The following is a 26,902-nucleotide window of genomic DNA, read 5'->3' as shown; positions in this document are numbered from 1 at the left end:
CTAGATAAAAATCGGAAGTGGGCCTCGGAGACCTACTCGTATAATGTGGCAAGGTTATGATGTCGCCAGGTCATGTCATACGCTTTTAGCAAATCAAAAAAGACGGCAACCAGGTGTTGGCATCTGGAAAAGGCTGTTCAGATGGCAGACTATAGGGACACAAGATTATCAGTGGTAGAGCAACCCTGGTGGAAGCTGCTCTGACATGGAGCCAGTAGGCCACGTGGCTCCAGGACCCAACCCAACTGCCGACACACCATACATTCCAGCAGCTTATAAAGAACGTTGGTGAGGCTGATGGGCTGATAGCTATCCACATCAAGTGGGTTTTTACCAGGTTTGAGCACCGGAACGATGGCGCTCGCCCGCCACTGCGATGGAAAGGTGCCATCGCATCAGATTCGGTTGAAGATGACGAGGAGATGTCGCTTGTAGTCAGGTGAGAGATGTTTAATTATCTGACTGAGGATCCAATCTGGTGCAGGAGCTGTGCAGGGCAATGTGCAAGTGCACTGAGGAGCTCCCACTCTGTAAATGGGGCGTTATAGGATGCACTGTGGCGTGTAGTAAACAAGAGGACTTCCCCTTCCAGCCACCGTTTGGAAGTGCAAAAGGCTGGTGGATAATTCTCCGACGCAGAGGCTAGAGCAAAGTGCTCGGCAGTCGTGTTTGCATCAGTAGATAACATGCCATTTATGTTAACACCGGTAACACCTGTTCGGGTCTGGTACCCGAAAACACGTTTGAAATTTGCCCAGACTTGTGAAGGTGGCGTATGGCACCCAATGGTCAAGATATATCTCTCCCAACTCTCTTGCTTCCGTCATTTGATAAGTTGGCGAACGCAAGCACGAAGCCATTTAAAGGCTATGAGGTGCTCCAGGGAAGGGTGCCGCTTATGCCGCTGGAGAGCTCACCGATGCTCCTTAATTGCTTCAGCAACTTCCGGTGGTTATCACCAAGGGACTGTCTTTTGCCAGGGGCACCCTAAAGAGCGAGGGATCATTGTAGTCACCTGCTCGACCATCAATTGTAGTCACCTGCTCAACCATCACATCGATGTTACCGTGTGGGAGAGATTCAACAGTAACCACAGGGGTGAAAGTTTCCCAATCCGCCTTATTTAAAGCCCATCTGGGCAGGCATCTGTGGGCTTGACATCGGGGCAGTGACAGGAAGATGGGGAAGTGGTCACTACCACACAGGTCATTGTGTGCTCTCCAGTGGATAGATGGGAGAAGTCCTGGGCTGCAAAAATTGATAAATCAATAGCCGAGTAACTACCTCGAGCCACACTGAAATGTGTGGCAGCCCCAGTATTAAAGAGGCAAAGGTCGAACTGAGACAGTAAAGTTTTGACATCTCTGCCTCAGCCAGTAAGCACAGTGCCACCCCACAAGGGGTTATGGGCATTAAAATCTCCCAAAGGCAGTAAAGATTTAGGGAGCTGATCAATCAACGCAATTAATACATTCAGGGATACTACACCATCTGGAGAAAGATATACATTCCAGACAGTTATTTCCTGCGTCGTCATTCTGACAGCCACAGCTTCAAGAGGGGTTTGAAGGGGCACAAGTTCACTACAGACTGAGCTTAGGGCATAAATGCAAACTCCACCTGACACTCGATTTCAGTCACTACAGTTCCTGTAGTATCCCTTACAGCCATGGAGTGCAGGGGTCCGCATTGCCAGGAACCAAGTTCCGTGGAGGGCAATGCAGAAAGCGGTTGTGTGATACAATTAAGAACCCCAAAGACAAAATTTCAGGAAATTAAAGTAAGCAATAAATATAACAACATTGTGGAAGTGGAATCTATTACATTTCTAGGATCAAATCTATATATGATTTTAAACTGGAATAGGTGTAGCGAGTACCTATCAAGTTAACTATTTTGCTTGCATTTGTAATGTAAAACTGATTCACCATCATCAACATGGACACAGGGAAAATTGCATAACACAGTTATTTGTAATCAGTAATAAGGTATGGCATTCTGTGCTATACATCCAAGGCAATTACATTCCCCTGTTATTTGAAAAGATTGCACTTTTGACTGTCCTCTTCATAAACATCTATAAGAAAATGATCATTTAACACACAAAACTAGAATTATTTGTGAAAAATCATTTTCATCATTCATATATTATAGAAGAAATAATTTTATGTTTCATGTCTCCTATTCATTAATTGAAATTACATGCTCAGACTTTCCAGTATATGAGAATGCTAGTCATTAGCAAATCAAAAAAGTTGAAACCACCTCATATAATTTTGCACTGAATATAATTTAATCATTGCTAATACTTGGTTTAAGAATTATGACAGATTGTACACATGGAAGAGACTTGGAGACCAGTTGCGAGTATTACCGGACCATGTTTAAGTCACTCCTGCAAAATACTGACACAAATCTGCATCTACATCTACATATATACTCCACTAGCCACCAAGCGGTGTGTGGCAGAGGGCAATATTCGCGCTAAAGTCACATTCCCCCCCCCCCCCCTCCCCCCTCTGTTCCACTCACGGATTGTGCGAGGGAAAAATGACTGTCTGAACGCCTCAGTACGAGCTCTAATTCCCCTTATCTTTAAATGATGATCATTGCACGATTTGAAAGTTGGTGGTAATAATAAATGTTCTACATCATCAGCGAAGATCGGATTTTGGAATTTAGTGACCAGCCCCTTCCATTTAGCATGTCGTCTATCTGCAAGTGTGTCCCAATTCAAACTTTCTACGATATTTGTAATGCTCGTGCGATGGCTAAATGTACCAGTCACGAATCTTACCACTCTTCTTTGGACCTTCTCAATCTCTTGAATCAGACAACTGGTAAGGGTCCCATACAGATGAACAATACTCTAAGACTGGACGAACTAACATATTGTAAGCAATTTCCTTTGTTGAAGGACTGCATCACTTCAGGATTCTACCAATAAACCACAATCTACATTTCGCCTTACCCGTTACTTGTGTAATCTGATCATTCCATTTGAGATCATTTTGAATAGTCACACCCAGATACTTGACAGATGTTACTGCTTCCAAAGACTGGGCATTTATTTTGTACTCGTACACTAATGGGGATTTTTGCTTTCTTATTCACAGTAGGTTGCACTTACTAATATTGAGAGATAACTGCCAGTCATTACACGACGCATTTATTTTCTGCAAATCCTCACTGATTTGTTCACAACTTTTGTGTGATACTACTTTGCTGTAGACTACAGCATCAGCAGCAAACAGTCTAATGCCACTGTCAATACCATCAACCAGATCGTTTATGTAAATTGTAAAAAGCAGCGGAACTATTACGCTGCCATGGGGCACACCTGATGTTACGTTTGTTTCTGTTGAAGTCTCCCCTTTCAGAACGACATACTGGTCTCTGTCTGTTAGAAAACTTTCTATTCAACCACATATGTCATTGGATAGACCATAAGCGCACACTTTTTGGAGGAAGCGACACTGCGGAACTGAGTCGAATGCCTTTCGAAAGTCGAGGAATATGGCATCAACCTGGGAGACAGTATCTAGAGCCTGTTGTGTATCATGCACAAAGAGGGCCAGCTGTGTCTTGTATGACTGCTGTTTCCTAAAACCATGCTGGTTTCTGCAGATGAGCATCTCAAAGTTTAGAAAGGTCTTTATATCTAAACACAAAATATGTTCCATGATTCTGCAACAATTCAATGTCAGTGAAATTGGCCAGTAATTATGTGGATCCGATTTTCTACCCTTTTTATAGATTGCTATGACCTGGGCCTTCTTCCAGTCCCGTGGAATCTCCCGCTGTTCCAATGATCTGTGATAGATGATGGATAAGAATGGTGCCATATTTGCAGCATAGTCAACATAAAATCTTATGGGGATACCGTCTAGGCCAGATGCCTTCCTAAACACTGTGTCAGCCATCCTTGCATTTGTTCGATAATTGAAAAGGTGAATGGTGCTGCAGTCCTCTACCCGTAAACGAGTTTTTGAAAGCTAGGTTTAGAATTTCGGCCTTCTGTTTATCATCATCAGTTACATTACCTGTACTGTCAGCAAGAGAAGGTATTGAATTATTAGTAACATTCATAGATTTTACGTACGATCAAAATTTTTGGGGTTATTTTTAGAATCTGCAGATAAAATATTGCAAATACATTACATCAGTAGAAGCTGACCACAGGGAAGATCAGTTCACATTCCAGGGAAATGTAAGAATACGTGGGGCAGTACTGACCTTATGACCAATCTTAGAAGATTGTATTGTATTGTATGGAACCAGGGACCTAGAAATGACGGAGAGGCTTCGCCCCCGCGGTAGCCCTGAGTGGTTCACAACCCCACAACAGGCTACAGCAGTCCACATACCCCACTGCCGCCCCACACCGAACCCAGTGTTAGTGGAGTTCAGCCCCCAGTGGACCCCCCCCCCCCCCTCCCCAGGAACATCTGACACCAGACAAGTGTAAACCCAGTGTTTGCATGGTAGAGTAATTATGGGGTACGCGTATGTGGAGAAAGTGTTTACACAGCAATGGCCGACATAGTGTAACTGAGGCGGAATAAGGGGAACTAGTCTGCATTCGCCAAGACAGATGGAAAATCACCTTAAAAACCATCCACAGACTGGCCGGGACACTGGACCTCGACACTAATCTGCCGAGCGGATCCATGCTGGGGACCAGCACACCTTCCCGCCCTAAAAGCAGTGCGTTAGACCGCGGCTAACCGGGTGGGCCAACCTTAGAAGATACTCTGAAGAAGAAAGGCAAACCTATATTTATATAATTTGAAGATTTAGAGAAAGCTGATGCTTTTAATTAAATTTGAGGCCGCAGCTGTGACAAATTACTTAAATGATTGAATCCCACTCATAAATTTCACTTAATTTGTTGTACTACTGCACAATTTCTGCCTTAGGACATTTTCAAGGACATGATAAAAATAACCAATACAAATTCAGTGACGCAAAAATCAGTTAAAAATTGAACACAGTGACAAACCAAGTCATAAAAGATGCCAAGATTAATAGAAACCTATTTAACAATACATTTGTCAAAAATCAGTGATTGTACATTATGCCACACTAGTCTCTCTCACATGTAGCATCTGAAGTGTGTCCACAGCTGCCACTGTACGTGTGGGTGCAAATGTCATAGTTGTATTAAAAGAATGTGCCACTAGTACCATTAATACAGGTACATGTAACAAATTTAAAATTTATGAATTACCAAATAGCATCACAATTGACTTATATGTTATGCTCAGACATTAACTAATGTTAACATGGCGCTTCCAAAAATACTGTGTCAAAGAACTTACCCTAAAACAATAAAGCAGGAATGATGTACATGAGTGTCATGCATAGTCTATGTTTAATTAGTTCCTTCATATAGGGTTATGGGTAATGGGACAAGTTTAATTAAATTTCTAGATGTACAAGCTATCGGTCAAATAAGATAACTACAATACAATATTTGCACTTACAAGTACAATGGCTGTGGACACACTTCAAATGCTACATGTGCAAGAGCCTAGTATGGCATAACATGTTATAGCCAATTTTTGACAAATGTATCAACTACAAACACCTAGCAAATGCCTATTAATCTTAGCAAATTTTATGATTCAATTTGTCACTGTGTTTAGATTGTAACTGATTTTTGACGCATTGACTTCTTATCACAATACTTGAATATAGCTGACGGAAGAAATTTTGTAGTAGTACAATGAATAAAATTAAATTGACTATTATATGTGAGATGAAGTCATTTAAAAAATTAGAGAAAGCTTTGGATGATGTTGACTGGAATATACTCTTTAAAATTCTGAATGTAGTGGGGAAAAAACTACTTGGAGTGATAGGTATTTACAACTTCTACACCAACCAGACTGTAGTTATAAGAATCAAAAGGCATGGAAAGAGAATCAGTAGTTGAAAAGGGAGTGAGACTGTGTTTTAACTTACCCCTGATGTTTTTCAATTGACACACTGAGAACGCTGTGAAGGACACAAAGGAGAAACTTGGAAAGGGAATCAAATTTCAGAGAAAAGCAATTAAAAAATTAAGGTTTCTGATGACACTGAAATTTTGTCAGAGATGGCACAGGACTTGGAAGACCAGTTGAACAGAATAAATAGTGTTTTGAAAAGAGGCCATAAAATGAACATTAACAAAAGTAAAACAAGGTAATGGAATGTCACGAAATTCAATCAAGTGATGTTGAGGGAATGAGAGCAGAAAATGACATATTAAAAGCAGTAGATGTGATTTGGTATTTGGGCAGCAAAATAACTGACGACTACCAAAGTACGCAGCATATAAAATTCAAACTGGCAATACCAAGAAAAGTATTTCTGAAAACAGAAATCTGTTAGCATCATATGTAAATATAAATAAATAACAAATAAATGAATTTTGTGAAGGTATCTGTGTTGAGTGTAATCTTGTACAGAAGTGAAACATATTCAATAAACCAAAATAGTTCACAGGAGGTGAGAGTCTGAGATTCTGAAATGTGGTGCTACAGGCAAATGCTGAAGGTTGGATAGACTGAATAGCTAATGACGGGGTGCTGCACTGAACTGGGAAGAAAATAAATTTGTGGTGGAGTTAGACTAAAGGAAGGGATCAGTTGGTAACACATGTTCTGAGGCATCAAGAAACCATTGATTTGGTAATTTAAGGAAGCATGAGGAGGGGAGGGGGGGGGGCAATTTCAGGGGGAGGCCAAGGATTGACTACAGTAAGCAGGTTCAAATGGATGTAGACTGCGGTAGTTATGCAGAGATGATGAGGCTTGCAAATGATGACTAGTATAGAGAGCTGCACCAAGCTGGACTTTGCAATGAATACCACAATAACTAAACTGCTCCACTTTATCGTCATTTTTTCATGTTTTCCTTCATTCCTTAGTTGCTTCAAAATTTGTGGAGGTATATCCTGTCCATACAACTTATTGAAGCCAGCTTATTGCCACGTGCATTTTGCTTCTTTCATTTGTGAAGCATCTTCAGAGGTGATTTCCAGTGCTGTTAGCCCATTTGTGTGGTCCTGGAGATGTGTTCATTAGTCTCCATGCTCCAGTTGACCGATTTCTGCCATTCTTTCACTCACATTTGATTCAACACATCACAGACATCACTTGCATTTTACATTTTGTGTTCAACATGTGTGTGTTTTTGGTGTGTAGTGTTGCCACTTTATTAGCCAGAATTTTATACAAGTTATGACACTGCAGATGGATCCTCTCCATCTGTGATTTTTTTCTACTCCCATAAATAAACATTTCTTTTTTTTCTAATTTTCATCTAATTTCAAATACATTAATCTATTGACATGCAACATCCATATAAAACTCTCAAGATCCTATTTATACTGAATTTTACTTAAATTTATCACTCTGAGTCTCATTTCAAGTGTTCTGAGTCCAACTGTGTAATTAGTTTTCATTATTACACAGTTAATTTAAAGTTAAAGCTAGCACTACAGTATAAACCTATGAGCTAATACTTATATATGAGAAAGGTGACCTGCACTACTTGAAAGTTAATCATTCTGGTTTTCCAGTAAAGTGCTTTAAATTACCTAAAACTAATTATCTTCCACCATAATTAACATCAAATTTCATAACCAGTACTATTTTCCAGCATAGATTTTGTTGTAACTACTGTTTTCACTGCACAACCAAATTTTTGTCTGGCTGTATGATTACTAAAATGGCATTTTATGTACAAATCAGTTATGGAAGTGTATCAAAAATGCTGCTATATAACTGAATAAATATAAAATTTTGCCACTCTCCACACCCACAGTGAGTAATCACTGTGTGGATCTGTAGGACACATATCCAATAAATAAACAAAGAAATAACAAGAAGATAATAAGAGACAATTGAGAACAGTTCACATGCAAAGGAAACAAAATCAATTTTCATGCAAGAAAAATTTCTTTAACACTTTAATAAGTTCATATAATAAAGTAGAAACTGTGTTAACACATTGCAAGAAAGAATATGCTCCAGAAATAATATGTGTCTGATACTGGGGACAATGCCTTAAAACAGTGTGTTTCGCATGTGTTATAAGCACTGTGTCTGACATTACATGAGAATCATTACCAGAGTGGTGGGATCCAATTGTCAGTAACACTGTGGCCTATTCCCTGGACTCTGGCAAGTTGGCGCATCAGTTTCAGCCAAACTAAATGACTTCGGAGAGGCCTAGGAAGGAAATATGAGAAAATCACTGCACCACTTTAGCACTTCAGGCTGGTGTGTCAGTAGGATCTGCTCACAGATCTGTGTGCAAATGCTGAAAACTTACACGCAGTACATGATGGAGAGGCTGAGTCTCAAATGCTCCTTTCTTCTGATAAAGTATAATACAACACAAATTAACGGACTGACCTTTTCCCACTGCACTATAACTTCTGATGGGTACATGAACAATATGCCGCAACATTTCTTCACACAAATAACAGCTATGGAAAACATGTATGGCCATTTCATACAGGACAATGCAAGAGCAAACATCACCAGTCCACCTATGACGGTATTAGGATGATAGATTCTATCATTAAATTATTCTAATACTTTTTTCCTCTAAATTTTCTAGGTGTCATGAAACATGATAATGGATTCTGCCAGTATCACAAGTTGCTTTACAAGACTCAGAAATGCATAATTTGGATGCTATTTGGTTAAGAGATATTAGGTTGGTGTATAAGCTGGTAGCATTTTTGTTTTTCATGTTGGTATCTCGGCTCTATGGCTTTATTTATTGGGGGCCATTTTTTATATGTAGTTCACTGTTGCTATATGAGTTCACATATTGTCATTTTGTCATTTGGAGATAGTGAGTGGAGCTATGGAAACTAGAAAATAGAGTGCTAAGTGGAGAAATTGGAATGTTGCCAACATATTCTTCTGTTTGAGTTCAATAGAGAGGTGACAGCAGTGGAGGCAGCCAGAAACATTTTTGCTGTGCATGGGGATAATGCCACTGGACAGAGAATGGCAAAAAAAAAGGGGGGAACCGATAGAGGTACTCAAAGTACCCTCTGCCACACACCTTCAGGTGGCTTGCAGAGTATGGATATAGATGTAGATGAAAATGGTTTCCTCATTTTAAGGAGGATTGTTTTTAACATTAGTGACTCTCCACATTCAAGAAGACTTTCGGGGTTTGGTGAAGATTGTTTAAACATATTAATCCATAATGATCCATGTCAGTATGTTCAAGAACTGGCAAATGTGATGAACTGTGATCATTCCACAATCACACGACATTTGCATGCAATGGGGAACATTCAAAATTTGGTTGTACGTGTGCCGCACCCAGTACAAAGAGCTGGTGCACCCACAATACATAATGTTATGTATCTGGTGGAACAGCGACAGAGTGATGTACTATGAATAGCTTCCCTGGGCTGGAAGCATCACTGCTGAAATTTAGCCAAGAACAACGACCAGGAAGACTGTGTGAAGTGATGCTACTCCACGATAATGCCCGCCCATTCTGCTAGACTGACAAAAAACACTACTCAGGATCTGGAGTGGGAAGTCATTCCACACCCACCTCATTCACCTGATCTTTCACTCTCAGAATTCCGCCTTTTCCATTCTTTATTGAACAACCTTCAAGGAATTTCCTTTCCAGCTTAAAATGAACTCCAAACATGGCTCAATGAGTTCTTTCCCTCAAAACCATGTGATTTTTACAGTCACACGATCAAAACGTTACGCCAGTGTTGGAAGATTGTTGTAATTAATGAAGGAGAATATATTACTGACAACTAAAGTCTCTGTTGTGTGCATTTGTCATTTTTATTAAACTTATGGATAAACACTTCGGACCTATGCACCAACCTAATAGTTGTACTCTTCACTGTAATTGGAATCTAAGTCCTAGCCCATCTGTCCTTTAGGTTGCAGAAAAGATCAACGTTGTGTCCTGGTTCGCAGTTGCAGTGACTGACAGGAAATATTTCCAAATTGTATGGGTGAATGGCAGATGATTCCAGTTGTTTAGTTAAGGTCTGTGTTATTAGACACATAACACATGTTCCAGAAATCCCTACATCTTTATGTAGTTGGTAGAAATATTTATCTGTTGCAGAAACTACTCTTGTGATCACACCATGTTTCCTCTGATTGTTGTTCCTGCCTCTGCCCATATGATGTGAAAGGCTGTTTGACAACTGATTTCCATTGCAAGCAGGCTGATACGGCAGGAAAAAGAAAAGTTTATTTATTGGAATTCAATTAAGATTTAACCTCCACACATTGTGGGTACTCAGATATTCACAGGCCAATTTGAACATATAATAATCTCAAGAGATAGGGGTGAACATAGCAAAAAATTAAACCTCATACAGGAACGGCACAATTCCAGAGATGCTACGTGGTCTCACTATTAACCTATAATTTTCCCAGATGTGGCAGTCTCTCCACACGGCAAAGTCATTGCCAGTATTTTGAAATTGGGGATGGAGATTCAAGATAGTGCTCCCTCACTGACAACAATGGGATGTTCAAAAAGACAAGAGAAATCCCGATTATGCCCAGTTTTCCTTGTGACTGATATCCTGCAATGTGAGAAAACAAGTCTGCATGCATGTCCAAAGGAACACTGCATTGTACTTCTGAACAACACAGGCACTACAATATCATAAACATGCTAGCATTATGGAGATGCTTAGGAAACTCATTGAGGGAAGGCAATGTTCTTTTCAAGGAACCCTATAGAGAAAACTTGTAAAATCAATGTGCACTCCTACAGCAAGTGCTTAAATATTTGTTAAGTAAGTTGAGTGGAATGTGCCATTCACAAAAGTGGCCACTCTACCTTTAACCCTACACCCACAGAAGTCATACTTCAGCGGAGATTGTATCTCGTTAGACACAAACACATGAGAGTCTCCCCTGTGCAGAGGGTTTCATATTCTCTGCAAGTGTTATAAAGCATTCACATTCCATTCTTCAGTCTTTCTCTCCTCTGAAAGGGAGAGTCTGTAGGAGTACATTTATGATACACAGTTTTCTTATAAGAATTATACATTTCACCATAGAAGAAACTGAGATGAACCATCTGTAGTAGTCAGATTTCTTGATAATTTAATTATTAAAAAGTTGACCAAGAGCCTGGAGGTAATATTTTAAGTTCCCGGGTTAATTGCCTACTAATTTTGTTTCTTTGAAATAGTTCCAGATTTGGAAGTCATTAATTTTATTAAGAAAGTGGGTAACCATTGAATGTAAGTATTTTTAGGCTTGTTTCCCTCCTTAGTTCAAAGGTACACCAGGTGAGAGGTCATTTGGCAGTTCAATGGGGTATATGTATTTCTGGCTTGCTTTCTGCCAAAACTCTGTTTGTGCATACTATATAGGTGAGAAATGGTGTCATCTATGCTTGTATCTGGCACCAATTCTGTTTAAGGGATGCATCAAGTTGACTCTCCCTCATTTTGCTAATTTTTCTCAAACTATTCACTACATCCACTTCAGTGGAGAAGCTCACACATTGCTCTGGGTCATGTGCAGTCGAGATCAATCGAAACAGAAAGCTAGAGCAGCACTCTCTCCTACTTGTATTGAACTTTGACTGCTCATGTGCAGAGTCACATCTAGAAGCCCTTCAATACAAAAGCACTTGTAAACTGTGATTAATTTTGCAAGTATTAAGACAGGTTATGATCATGATAAACCAGGAAACTGGAGCCACAAATCTCCACCACCTACAGACCACATAATTGAGCCAAACTCATATTCTACTTCTACAAGTGAGGCTGGCGCTCTCTCTCTCTCTCTCTCTCTCTCTCTCTCTCTCTCTCTCTCTCTCTCTCTCCCTCCCCATCTACAACTATACTCCACAAGCTACCTTCTGTGTGTGGCAGTAGGTACTTTGTTTTTTCCTGCTCCAGTCTTAAATAGTTCATAGGAAAATGACTGCTGGTAAGCCTACATGTAGGCTCAAATCTCTCTGATTTTATCTTCTTGGTCTTTTCATGAGATATTCATAGGAAGAAGCAGTATACTGGCTAACTCTTCCGGAAACATACACTCTTGGAACTTTAATAATAAACCACACCTTGATGCAGAATGCCTCTTTTACAGTGTCTGCAACTGGACTCGGCTGAGCAGCTCAGTGACGCTTTCGCACTTACTAAACGAACCTGTAATGAAAAGAGCTGCTGTTCTTAGGATCTTCCCTATTTCCTCCATCAATCAGATCTGGTACAGATCCGAAACTGATGAGCAATATTCATGTATTGGTCAAAAAAGTGTTTTGTGAGGTACTTCCTTTGTTGATGGAGTACATTTCATGAGGATTCTTCCAATGATTCTCAGTCTGGCATCTGTCTTACCCACAATAATTTTTATGTGGTCATTCCACTTCAGATTGTTCCATATGCATACTTCTAGATATTTTATGGAAGTAACTGCTCCCAGTGATTGATTTGCAATCATATCATCATACAGCAAAGGCTATTTCTGTCTATGTATACACAATATGCTACATTTGTGTATGTTGAAGGTCAATTGGCAATCCCTGCACCTAGCATTTATCCTCTATAAGTCTTCCTACATTTTACTACAATTTTCTAACATCAGGACTTCTCTCAACAGTATCATCCAGGAAATGTCTGCCCCCGGTAGCTGAGTGGTCAGCGCTACAGAATGTCAATCCTAAGGACCTGGGTTCGATTCCCAGCTGGGTCAGAGATTTTCTCCACTCAGGGACTGGGTGTTTTGTTGTCATCATCATCATCATCATCATCATTTCATCCCCATAGACCTGCAAGTCGCCGAAGTGGTGTCAAATCAAAAGACTTGCACCCGGTGAACGGTCTACCCGACAAGAGGCCCTAGTCACATGACATTTACATTATACCCAGGAAATGCCGGATGGAACTTCCAACATTATCTTCTAGTTTGTTTACATATATTGTGAAAAGGAATGGTCCTGTAACCCTCCCTTCAAGCAAACACAAAATTACTTTTTCATCTGAAGACCTCTATCTGTTGAGAATGACATGCTGTGTTCTGTTTGCTAGAAACTCACCAATTCATTCACATAGTTGGTCTGATATTCCATTCACTTGTATTTTGTACATTAGACATCAGTGCAAAACTGTACTGCATGCCTGCTGGAAGTCAAGGAACACAGTATCTATCTTGTCACCTATATATACTGCTTTCTGGGTCTCGGGGGCAAACAGAGTGAGCTGGGTTTTACATGATAGTTGTTTTTGGAACCTATGTTGATTCCCACAGAGGAGATTTTCAATCTCCAAAACTGTCATAATATGCGAGTATAAAACATGTTCCAAATTCTGCAACAGGCCGACGTCACAGACATGGGCCTATAGTTAGTGCACCTGCTCGAAGACCCTTCTTGAAAATGGGACGACCTGCGCCTTTTTCCAATCATTAGAAACACTTCACTCCCTCAGAGACCTATTGCACACTGCTGCTATATGAGGGGCAAGTTCTTTTGCATACTCTACATATAACTGAATTGGTATCCCATCAGGTCCATTGGTCTTTACCTATTGAGCAATTTCAGTTGCTTTTCTATACCTTGGTCACTTATTTCAATATCTGTTATTTTGTTGTTTCTGTGATGATTTAGAGGAGAGTTACAGTGCAGTCTTCCTCTGAGAAAAAGTTTTGGAAAGAGAAGTTCACTATTTTGGCCTTTTCTGTATCATCCTCTGTTTCAATGCCATTGTGGTCAGAGTGTGTCTGGACAGAGGGCTTCAATCAATTCACTGATTTAATGTAAGATCAATCAAAACTTCTTATGACTTTCTGTCAAGTCTGTAGATAGAATTTTACTTTTGAATTCATTGAGCACTTCAGTCATGGCCCTCCTGATGCTAATTTTGGTTTTATTTAGTTTTTGTTTGCCTGTGAGGATTTGGCTACATTTAAATTTGCAGTAAACCTCTCTCTGCTTGGTTAGCACACTGGACTCGCATTCGGGAGGACAACGGTTCAATCCTGTGTCCGGCCATCCTGATTTAGGTTTTCCGTGATCTCCCTAAATCACTCCAGGCAAATGCCGGGATGGTTCCTTTGAAAGGGCACAGCCGACTTCCTTCCCCATCCTTCCCTAATCCGATGAGACCGATGACCTCGCTGTTTGGTCTCTTCCCCCAAAACAACCCCCCAACTTCTCTCTGCTTTCATAGCACCTTTCTAACATGGTTGTCAAACCATGGCTTGTCTTTTCCATCCCTCATAACTTCATTTGGCACATACCTGTCTAAAGTGTATTGTACAATGCTTTTGAACTTTGCCCATTGATGCTCAACATTGTCAGTGCTGGAGTTGAAATTTTCAAGTTGACGTGTCAGATAACCTCAAATCTGTTTATAAATTTTCCTGTTTACAGCGGTATTCAGCGATGCTGTAATAGCCCTATGAACATGGATTCTATGCTGAATCAAAAAGCTCGGATCTGTTTGTGACCAGCTGGTCTAAGAAGTTACCTTCGTGAGTTGGTTCTTTCATTAACTGCTCAAGGTAATTTCTCACACTAAGCCACTCACTCACTCATTCATTCATTCCTACTTCCCTCTCTCTCTCTCTCTCTCTCTCTCTCTCTCTCTCTCTCTCTCTCTCTCTCTCTCTCTCTCTCTCCCATGCACCTTATTTGAAAGACCTCATTCTTCTCTTTCAAGCAAACATTTTACTTTTTATGAAAACTTAATATTTCAAAAGTTATTTTTATTCAAAATTTGTGTTTTTTCAGAATTTTCCAGTCTTGAAATAAGGTTATTTCCAAAATCCATTGTTAAAGTTTAGCAGCAGTGATTGTTTTTGTTTTTGAAAATGTACACAGCTACTAAAATAACATGTTGGTTTTATTACTATTCCAATTAAAAAACCCCACTTTTTAGAAAATTCTTGACAAACTTTGGGAATCCCCATGCTCATTAAAACTTCCCTTTTTGTAAGATTAGTAATTATTATTGTCAATTTCTAATTAAAACTTTTTTGAGCAAATTTACTTCACTGTCAATTGAATCTCTCTCACTTACGCTTTTTCTATCTTTTATGTTGATATCTAAAGTGTAATAGTACAGTGTTTTACCAATTTGTAATTTCTGTAGCATGTGCAGGCCTGTCTACAGATAGGCATTGTGCACAAAGCAGGAATCAGTCAGCATTTGGTAATCTTTGTCTAAGGTAACATGTTAGTCCACCAATACCCAGTAGTCAAATTTTGAAATTTGTCAGATTTTAGTTGGTATACAAAAGTCAATGAGTGCACAATCGATGTTCATTTTATAGACTCTTTCATGCAGTTTTTTGTCAGTTCTGAAACAGTCTTCAATTGCTTTGAAGATGTATAGTTATTTTGTTGACTATTGCCACTTGAGAACTTTTTGGAGTTTCTTCTAATTCGTGTAGCTTACTGATTTGTGTTACAATATTGATGTCCATACATACGAGGGGCATTCAATAAGTAATGCAACACATTCTTTTTTCTGGAAGCAGGCTGATTTTATTCGGGATCCCAATACACCATATTGTTCCCACCTCTTTTGGTTACAAAACCCTATTTTTCAATATAATCTCCACTAAATGTGATGGCCTTATGCCACCTTACTGGGAGGGCCTGTATGCCCTCATGGTACCACTCTACTGGTCGACGTTAGAGCTAATGTCCTGCTGTATCAATAACCTTCCCATCATCCACGTTCCCAGGGAGTGCATCCTTTTTTTGGGCTAAACAGATGGAACTCAGGAGGTGCAGGATTCAGGAGGAAGAACAGTCCAATGAAGTTTCGTAAGCTCCTGTTGGGTGCGCAGACTTGTGTGATGCCTTTGCATTTTTGTTCTTTATGGTTTTCTGTTAGGCAGCGAAGAACCCAGCGGGTACACACCTTTTAGTACCCCAGCTGATGAATAAGTGTGTCAGTCCTATCAACAAAAACACATCTAGTTTCGCAGCTAGGTGTTTGATTGTGATCCACTGATCACCTCAAATAAGAGTGTCAGCACATTTCAACACCACTGAAGTCATAGCTGGCACATGGGAGATAGGAAAGGTTTGTGCGACCTAGTTGCGATGACAGACACCTCGCCCAACAGCTCACCCTGCTTGTGCTCACATCCAGGTCTCCGTGAACATTCTGCAATGTTCTGACTTTCCACCAAAAGAAACTCAATGACAGCTCTCCACTTAGAGTGTACCTCTGTTACAGATGCCATTCTGAAGGCTACATATAGTGCCTTCACCTATCCGAACTTCATGAAACTGTAGTGGTTGAAGCAGGAAGATTCCACAACATATTCCACATTTTTCAACCAAAATTGGTCAAGAAAAAAAATGTGTTGCATTAATTATTGAATACCCCACATACGATAGAGAAGATCATCAAAACTGAACTTAGTGTTAAAGAGAAGAAATTGAAAAGTAATCTCTATAGTGCGGTGCCCATTTATTCAACAACTGCTCACTATATCCAGTACTCATAGGAGGACAATTAAAGAAAACATTCCATGAGACGCATGAAGTAAGAACCAGGTAAGTAACATTCCGCACTAACAAGAACATGGTTGAGTAAGCCAGTCATTTAAATTTGTTCTAATTCGATGTATTAGAAGCTCGGGATTATTAATAGCTCTTAATCCTATGCATTCATTAGCCTGCAACATTTCTGTGAATGTCATAATATTGAGTAAGAGTGTAAACGATTTTTTTAGTACACTGACAAAAAAAAAAAAAATGCAGCACCAAGGAGGAGTTGTAAAACATAAACAAATGTTGGTAAGCATGTATCTACATCTAAAGATTATGTCTGTTCAAATTTTGTGCCAGTCGCAAAAGAGTAGCACAAGTAGCATCTCTATGAGGCCGCAATTCATGTTTACTTTAAATGCACGCTGTACCATTCGTGAGCATTAGTTTCCTTTGAGATTGGATGTGGTGGTTGTTCTTAGTGAATAATGCCTTTAAGGCATCAAAGATTCCATTATCAATACCTCAATGGGTTTGAACCAGGTCATGTAACAGGGCTGCCAGAGGCTGGATGTTCCTTCTGTGATACTGCAGAAAGACTTGGCATGAATATAGCCACTGTACATGACTGCTGGCAGCAATGGTCACAAAAATGTACAACCGGAAGAAGTCTGGGTTCCAGACGGCCCTGTGACACTACCAGCAGGGAAGACTATCATGTTCAGTCTATGGCCCTGGCATACCGTACTGCATCTGCAGCAGCTGGCACCACAGTGGCACAATGAACTGTTAAAAATTGGTTACATCAAGGACAGCTCCGAGCAAGGTGCCTGGTAGCATGCATTCCACTAACTCCAAACCACCACCATTTGTGACTTCAGTGGTGTCAAGCAAGAGTTCATTGGAGGGCAGGGTATTTTGTATTTTCTGATGAAAACTAGTTTTGCCTTGGTGCCAATGATGGCTGTGTGCTGGTTAGAAGTAGGCCAGTTGAGGGCCTGCAACCAACCTGTCTGCATGCTAGACATGCTGTACTTACACCTAGAGGTACGATCTGGGGTGCAATTTGGTATGGCAGCTGGAGCACTCTCATGGTTATCTCACACATTCTAGCTGGAGACCTGTATGTCAGTCTGGTGATTTGACCAGTTGTGCTGCCAATCATCAACAGCATTCTGGGGATTGCTTTCCAAGAGAATAACACTAGCCCAAGAGAATAACACTCGTCCACATACCACTGTTGTAATCCAACATGCTCTACAGAGTGTTGACATGTCACCTTGGCCCGTTTGAACACCAGATCTGTCTTCAATCGAGCACATATGGGACGTCATTGGACGATAAGTCCAGCATTATCGACAAATAACGTTAGCCATGAAACTCCATCCCTCAAACTGTAATCCAGCACCTGTACAACACAATGCATGCATATTTGCTTGCTTGCATTCAACATTTTGGTAGTTATACCAGTTATTAATGTATCAGCATTTCAAATTTGCAATGGCTTATATTGCGCTAACATTAACCTGTGACCTTGCAATGTTAACCATTAAATATGTTGCCTAGACAAATCTATTCCCAAAATTCCATTACTGTACATTAATTATTTTATGGTGTTGCAAATTTTTCTGTCACTGTATGATGATGTACAGATGTAATATGTTGGTTGTGACTGAGAAGGAAAATTAGGATTTAATGTCCTATTCCTGATGAGGTCATTAGAGGAGCAGCACCAGCTCAGAATGGGAAAGGATGAGCAAGGAAGTCAGTCCTTTCCTTTTCATTTCCCCCATATGCCTTAAACAACTTGTGAAAACAGCAGGAAACCCAAATCTTTATCGCTAGAAAGGGGTGTAAACTTTGTTCCTCATAAAGGTGTGATAACCACTGAGTCATCTCAATATTCCTGGGTTCCATTGAAATGCAGTATTATGAAACTAAGTCTGAATGAGAAGAATGGATGAAAGTTTGTGGATCACACACATATCTCAACTGAATCACAGAGTAATTATCATTGGAGGTCATTGATGTCTCTAATGTTTGAACTGACTTCATTTCCTCAACACTTTGTCTTTGGGTTATATTCTTTTTCTCCTTTAGAAGAAACAACATATATTTAGACCTGAACATACATACTTTATATTATTTCCCCTGCAATTTTTTTGGTATTTATAAACTGAATTACTATGCACGATTTATTCCTCTCGCAGTTTCCATAACCCACTCACTGTTTCCATAAAAGAGAGTACATTTTTGATGGTCTGCAGAATATAATCAGGATTTTCAGAAGTTAAATTAAGCATTCCATCAATTTTCTGCTTTGGGACTTACCAGTCCCACTTGTCATTGATGCTGGCCACAGGTGCATCTCCACATGGTGTTGGGGCCACTCTCTCTCATAAGTTTAATGATGGAATGGGAGAGATCTGTCACATTTATAACAAAGACACTTACTTCGACACATGAGGATTACTCTGAGATCAAAAAGAAAGTGGTGGTCATCATTTTTGATGTCCATGAATTTCATATCTTTTGTATGGTCATAAGTTTCATCTTATCACCAGCCTGTCATTTTTTGGATCCAATATTAAATTATCAGAGTATAAGGTGGACTGCCTTCATCAATCAGCGATCTGCTTGGCAAATTCCCAATATTTAATTTAATATTGCACTTCCCCTCAGCATTCTAACATGGGTGCCTTATCTTGTCTTCCAGCAGGTCAGGATCCTGAATTTTACTCCCAGGAAACAGTTTATTTTCATGTAGAAAGCCAACTGGAGCAACTGCTTGATTAACTCCCTGTAAATATCTGGGATGGTGCTACAGCTTCACTTGTGACCGACTTCTTCAACTGGTCCTGCAATATGTCCAATTTGCTTGGCCTCCTAAGCTCTCTGGAGCAGATCCACCTGGTCTTCCTGTGTTTTTTTTTTTTTTTCCCCCCCATCTGTAGCACCAAATTCAGGTCTGACAAGACATGGTGCTCCTTACAGAAGATGATGAACAGTGCCACGTGGTGGTACCATCCTCTCTACAATACTGGATGCTTCAGCTCAGCTCATGCATCAGCCCCACTGTGGGAGTTCTAGGATGGAACAACTGGCATGCCACTATGACTACTGGCCCTGTATGGATGATGATGATGATGATGATGATGATGATGATGATGATGATGTACGAGTGGTGCGACAGTGTGTTGTTGGCCGGGCACACCAACCAGCGCGGACCCAATTGTTCTCGCTGTAGCCCACATCCCCATAGCTACAGGACTACGTTAATACTGACTTTGTGGATCCTTATCTAAGGGTCCATGTGCTTAATTATTGTGGACACCTTATTCCACTTCCTGTATGTTTTCCACCTGCAGCTGACAGCAGCTGACAGCAGCAGCAGCAGCAGCAGCAGCAGCAGCAGCAGCAGCCGCCAAGGTGGAAGCCTTGGAGCAGATCTGTGTAATAGAATTTGGACACCACGTGCTGGTGGCCAATAATGGTCCCCAACTCACAGATGCAGATTTCAAAAGGTTTGCAGCTGCAATAGTATTAAACATCTTACCGTATCCCCTTTCTATCCAGTCTCCAATGGGCTGGCAGAACAGAAAAATCTCAGGATAATTTCTATTACATTTGATATTAATAGTTTGCCAAGAACTGTTTCTTCTTGGTTCAAGAACTAATTAACTGTTACATTATTGTTATGGAAGTTATTTATCTTCAATAAATGTTGTAACCCAAGTGAGTTTACAACAGACATGACTATCATTATGTCTCCTTTTATGCTAACTGAAGCCCTACGAGTCCCTAAAACTAGCTCCACAGCCAAACATGACACAGTAATAATAATAATAATAATAATAATAATAATAATAAAAAACACACAACAACCATATTCAGTTTCTGTTCAGAAAAGCTTAATATTATTTACATGGTAACAATGTTCATACAAATAAATTCTTTACAGAAAATATTGTCTAAATATGTTTTACATAGCTGCTCAGAAACTCACCATCAAAGTGTGCCTTCTTTATTTCATATCTGTGTTGAACATCTACCAAGAGCCCAAGGAATATTCCATCCAGTTTTGTTCCACGTACACTAAGATTTCCTTTATAGCTGAGAAGCTCTTTCCATGTTCCAGAAGGAGTTAGATAGGAATCATAAATGTAAAACACAGGCAGTTTCTTTCCTCTATGTTGTCTATGGTAGAAGGCTGGATGACTTGCATACTGAGTTGCAATGTATTGTAAATATTTTGCAAGATTGATAGGATTTCTGCCATTGTATGGTTCAATATGCAGTGCTATCTTGAGGTCATATTTATTAGCAATGTCCAGCAAAACTGAAACTAATGAATCTGATGAGGCACCCTCGGTATCAGACATTCCTGGTGGATACCATGAGATGACAAGTACACCTTGAAAATAAAAAGATTAAGATATGAGTAAATTAGCCAACAACCAACAATAAGGCATAATGTAAAATAATAAGTTTCTCTAACTATATAGCATGCTAGTAAATACCAATGTTAGCATCTCTTAGAAGCCTCATGTGCACATCAATAATATTATTATCTCTTGAGCTGTAACATCCAAGTGCTGGGTAAAAGTTCGAGCTAATGTCTGTAGGAGGCTGATGACTGCCTGTAGGGTAAACTCTCTTATCTTCTCTTTTCCAGTTTGGTAGGTACCTGTGATTCCAGTGTTTCCACTCATGATCAACTACTAAATTTCCATACCACACATAATAAAATATATGTACATCATAGTTCAGTTTTGTACTCACAGTTCTGTTTTGCTCTGTGTTACTATTACTACGATATTTCTTCATTTTTTGTGATATATGTTGCATCTTTTGATAAAACCTTTTTGCTTTAGCAATTTTTTCATTGAGTATTTTCTCTGTGGTAAGGTGGTAAGACTTGCTTGACAGTAGCTTTTGTACATTTTCCTCTTTCAAAAGGTCAGTCTTGATAACAAATGGTTGTACAATAGCGGCTTGTCTTCTATTTCGTAAATCTAGGTTCAAAATCATATTCCGCCATTTGTGACTTACGAAGCCCAATACAGCAACCAAACTGAACATAAATATTGTCAGAAAAACATGTCGCTTGACACGGATAATTAACAGACGAATGTGCATTACCATGTACATGTACAATGCATAGAAGCTTCAGACTACTTCAATGTAATGACATCACTAGGCCCATTCTGAAAAAGAAGACAGTACATAAAATTACTGACTTGATGGTTATTAGTACTGGTGCTGGTTTGTTATTGAAATCACTTAATACTGCAGTTACCAGTACATATACACATATTAGAAAACAATGTAGCCCATGTCTGTCTGAATTGGGGTATAGAGCAAAAATTAATTTGAAGTAAATCAATCAAGAACTTTTTGAGATTTTGGGTTTCACTGGGTGATTTTGAACATGTGACATCACCTGATGACGTACCTCACCACACGTCCAGCGGTGGAGCCTATCAGTCTATCACACCTGATGATCCCATGTCAAGTGTTAAGTGTAGCTCCGGGCATGACTCAGTGCATCTGGCAGGCAGTATTTTTTTGCATTGCATTAGACAATTATCTACACCGAGGTAGTATTCATTATTTTATTTATTGGTCTCATGCTCTCCACTGGTTAACTGCAAAGTACAGTACAACAAAAACCTACCACAATGCGTCACAAGCACACAAATATAAGCTTCCGAATTGCATTGCTGCCATTAAATGACCCACATGTTTTTTACTAAATAAAGCCTGTAAACACAGCAGCCTAGCAGAGCAATGTGGAACACTGCCCCCTACCAGCAAAGGTAAGATCGACAAGCCCTATTGCTATACATGTAGTGAAGTATGTCATGTGGTGACATCACATATCCAACATTTGATGTCCACTTTTGGGGTATTTCCTGACATTTGCAACCCCATGTGCATTATGTTTAATTATTTGTCTCAGTGTCATCTACAATGCTTCATGGATTTTTAACTGTTAAGAAGAATCACCTTGCATGTATAAAATCTACACAATTATATAACGACAAGTCATGTTTAACATTGCTACCAAAATTTTATGTGATACTCTACTAAATTTTTGGTCTAACTAAATATGCATATAAAGGGGAAAATTTGTTAGCAACAAATCCACAAAGTTCTTGGCCCATTTACATCAAATGTTCACATGATACTCAAATGTTCACATGGACATAGGCTACATATATTTTTATACATAAGCTATATAAACAAATATGTAGCAATATATATATAGAAGAAACATTTTTAGCAAATACCTCAGAAAATTTTTTGACTGATTTACCTCAATTTTTTTACACAATGCTCTAATAAACGTTTGGTTGCACATAGGGAAACATTGTTAGCAAAACTGTCGAAAAGTTCAAATTTTTACAGGATACTCTATAAACATTTAGATGGGCATAGGCTAAATATTTTTTAAACAATGACGTACAGGTTTCCTGTTAAAACTTTTCCTGCAGTAAGTTTTAATTGCAATAGTGGGGCACTTAAACCATTAGGAAAATTGTTTCTCCCTATATATTCTTTCTCCTTAATACAGTTTTAAACAAAACTTGTATTCACGACTATGTGCTGTTTTATTTTCTTCCTCACAGTCAGTTTTCACAACAAACAGGAAAGTTGTATTTATAGCTTATCAGATTATGATTAGAATACTACTTCGGAACCCGAAGTGTCCAAACCTTTGTAATCTTACCCATTTACAGATTAAAACTATGAGGGTTGGAACTTAAAAAGTGGCAACTATTTATTCACGACCGATACAAGAGAGTTACTTGTTTGCACCTGTTGCTGTCCTTCAAAGTAGTCACCAGCGTTGTGTACAACCCGTTGCCAGCCATGTGGAAGGCGTAATACACCATTAGCAGAGCCTGTTCTGTTGATGGTGCGAATGGAGCGGTCTCCTGCCTGTCGAATCTCTGGAACAGTTCTGAAGCGAATGCCACGAAGTGGTTCCTTCATCTTCGGAATCAAATCAAAGTCACTAGGACTTAAGTCCAGGGAGTATGGTGGATGCTACAGTACTTCCCAGTCCTATCAACTGAACAAAGCAGCCACAGCTTGCGCTATATGCACCTGCGCATTGTCGTGCAAGATGATGGGTGGGTTGCGCAGAAAGTGTCGCTGCTTGTTTCGCAAAGCTGGTCGCAGGTGATGCTCCAAAAACGAACAGTAATACTGTGCATTGACTGTCTGCCGTGGAGGAATGTAATGTTTTAGAACAGGGCTTAACAACTGGCCGGTTTTGAGCGCGAGTACTCGCATCTGCTCAGGCACATGCTCGCGAGCAGGTGCAAGGTCGCGGAGTGGGGAGGGAGGGGAAATGCGCGCGCACGTTTGAATGGGGCCGCAGCGTGCCTATTGAATTCGCGCCGACTGTGTAACGTTTAAAGTACTACGATCAGCTCTAACAGTCACTTCGCTGGTTAAGAATCATGTCAAGTCGCCGTTGTTTTTTTTTTTTTTTTTTTTTTGGTTTTAGAGCGCAAAACTGCCATGGTCATTAGCGCCCGGTCCGTGACTTAGGAAACAGTAAAAAACCGAAAATGGAAACCTGCGGCAATGGGAACGAAAGTCATAAAATTGGAGAAACGAAAAGCAGAAGGAAGGCTTAAAAATCCACTACAGAAAGGGGTGGTTATCCCCAAAAAAAAGCTTCAAATGACTGACGTCATTTCACTGGCACTAATAAACTCGAGAACGCGATCGGCTGAGCGCGTGTCATCTGCTAAAATCGACGATATATCAGGCGATAGCTGTAGACGGGAGCGTAACGGATTAAAATAGGGGCACTCATTTAAAAGGTGTCTTACCGTCCACAGCTGAGAGCAGTGGGGACAGAGTGGGGGAGGATCGCCGCTTAAAAGATGTCGATGGCTAAAAAGACAGTGCCCTATCCGGAGTCTAGTTAAAATTACCTCCTCCTGACGACGCGTTCGGGAGGAAGAGGTCCAAGCACAAGGAAGAGCTTTCACGTCCCGCAATTTATTATGGGGAAGTGTCGACCAATGTGCGTGCCATAAATGAAGAACACGACGACATAAAACGCTCCGTAGATCGGCGAAGGGAATCGATTGAATAGCTGGCCGAAGAAGAGAGACTGCAGCCTTGGCTGCAATACCGGCCGCCTCATTTCCACAGATACCAACGTGTCCCGGGAGCCAGAGGAACGCCACCGAGACGCCCCCCAGGTGGAGCAAGTGCAGACAGTCCTGAATCCGGTGGACCAGAGGGTGCACAGGGTAAAGAGCTTTGAGACTGAGGAGAGAGCTGAGAGAATCTGAGCAGATAACGTACTGTATCCGCTGATGGCGGCGGATGTAGTGGACAGCCTGGAGAACAGCGCAAAGCTCCGCAGTATAAACTGAACACTGGTCGGGAAGCCGAAAGTGATTTGGGGTGTCGCCAACAATATAGGCACTCCCTACACCTAACGATGTTTTCGAGCCGTCGGTGTAAATAAGTGTGGCTTCTGTCATTTGTGCACATAGAGCAGCAAATGCCCGACGATAAACAAGTGAAGGGGTACCTTCCTTGGGAAATCGACAAAGGTCACGGAGCAAGCAGAAAGTCGCCGTTGTGTAACCCCAACCATGCTTTCGCAGTTGAATCCCCATTGGGAGGAATTGTATCTGTTTACAGGAAAAGATGGTGTTGCAAAATGTTTAGTATGTCACAAAACGCTGAATTCTTTTAGGAAATTTAATTTGTAGCGACATTATAAGTCGTACCACGCGAAAGACTACGGAAGTGGAAAATGTGATGGACCAGATCGTGCACAGGAAGTTATTAAACTTAAAAGGAAGCTATCCGAAGAAGATCTGGACGACGAAGAAAAATCAACTGAGGCAGCTCTCAGAGTGAGATACAAAATTGCTTTGCTTTTAGCAAAATCCCTGCGCCCCTTCACTGACGGCGATTTAATAAAAGAATGTTTGGTAGTTGCAGTGGAACATTTGTGTCCATCTCAAGTTGAACAGTTTCGGACTGAGCCATTATCTAACATGACCATTATGCGTCGCATACAGGACATGGCAGACGACGTCCAGAGCCAGCTTGCAAATTTCTGTAAAGATTTTATGGCGTATTCTCTAGCTCTGGACGAAAGTGTTGATATCACTGGAACAGCGCAGCTTGCCATATTTATTAGAGGTGTTAATAGAGATCTTCAGGTGGGGGAGGAGCTCCTCGATGTAGTAGCCATGAAGAACACTACAACCGAAAATGATATTTTAAGTTATGTTGAATAAAGTGTTGAAAATATAGGATTGTCGTGGAATTCTTTAGTTTCAGTGTCTACAGACGGTACACCAGCGATGACAGGGAAAAAAATCAGGTTTCGTTGCAAAGGGACGTTCACTGTGTGATCCTCTAGGAAAACTTATGTGCAAAGAGTATCACTCTAAAAAATGTGATGAGTGTTGTTGTCCGTACAACCAATTATATAAGGAAGCATGGGCTACAACACAGGCAAATTATATGCTTTCTTGAGGATGTAGAAATCCAGTATGGTAGCCTGCCTTATTACAGCGAGGTCCGCTGGCTTAGTCGTGGCGAATTATTAAATCGATTTTTTTTTTTGCCTGTTAGATGAGATAAATATGTTCATGGAAATAAATAACATGAGTGTTCCTGAATTGAAAGAGCCTTCATGGAAATGTGATCTCGCGTTCTTAGCAGATTTAACTAGCCATCTGAATGCTTTGAACATTTCACTACAAGGTAAAGATCTGCTAATTACTCATCTCATAGATCGAATACGAGCTTTTAAAATGAAATTGACACTTTGGGTGAGTCAGCTGGAAACAGGAAATCTAGCTCATTTTCCTAAATTATTATCCATGCAAGATGTTCACAAAGACTGTGAACGTTATTCACATAGTTTAGTTGCCCTTAAGGAAGAATTTGATCAACGCTTTCAAGATCTGACAGCACTAGACAGTGATTTTGAACTGTTCTCCTCTCCATATTCGGCGAATAGTGAAGAGATTCGTCCTGAGCTGCAACTAGAAATTATTGACCTGCAGTGTGACAGAGAATACAGAGACAAATTTCAGAACAAGAAAAACATTTTGGAATTCTACAGACACTTCCCTCAGGATAGATTTCCTCGTTTGCACAAACTGGCGGCTACAATAATATCAATGTTCGGTTCCACGTATGTTTGTGAACAACTGTTCTCTGCAATGATATGTAACAAGACGCGCCTGAGAAACGCATTGTCTGATCGAAATTTAAACTGCACTAGACTTGGCCACTGTTTCTATGTTTCGATACAGTGTATCGATACGTGGAACTGTTTCAGTGTTTCGGAACGGCTGTAGTTCACTGTTTCGAAAAAGTGGTGTTTCATTCCGCCCCTGTCTCGGATAACCGGACCAGATTCGAT

The 26,902-nt window shown here is 40.2% G+C and overlaps 1 protein-coding gene across 5 annotated transcripts in view; it reads right to left on the bottom strand.

Annotated features, from left to right (window-relative positions):
- The window catches only part of LOC124556582 (glycoprotein endo-alpha-1,2-mannosidase), a 102,399-nt gene that overhangs the window by 14,595 nt on the left and 60,902 nt on the right, over positions 1-26,902 (bottom strand). For 3 of the 5 annotated variants that reach the window (XM_047130549.1, XM_047130547.1, XM_047130550.1), the window contains 2 exons: positions 20,997-21,683; positions 20,483-20,890 (listed from right to left, as the gene is read on the bottom strand). In XM_047130549.1, coding sequence (XP_046986505.1) covers positions 20,483-20,890; positions 20,997-21,627 — 1,039 coding nt within the window. In that variant the 5' untranslated portion in view covers positions 21,628-21,683. Of the gene's footprint in view, positions 1-20,482; positions 20,891-20,996; positions 21,684-23,298; positions 23,360-26,902 lie in introns of those variants that run through there. The other 2 variants (XM_047130551.1, XM_047130552.1) reach the window with 2 other exon arrangements.

Source organism: Schistocerca americana, chromosome X (assembly GCF_021461395.2).
Source record: "Schistocerca americana isolate TAMUIC-IGC-003095 chromosome X, iqSchAmer2.1, whole genome shotgun sequence".
NCBI lineage: Eukaryota > Metazoa > Arthropoda > Insecta > Orthoptera > Acrididae > Schistocerca > Schistocerca americana.
Note: the sequence above shows the minus strand (reverse complement) of the source record. Positions and strands in the feature narration are given on the sequence as shown.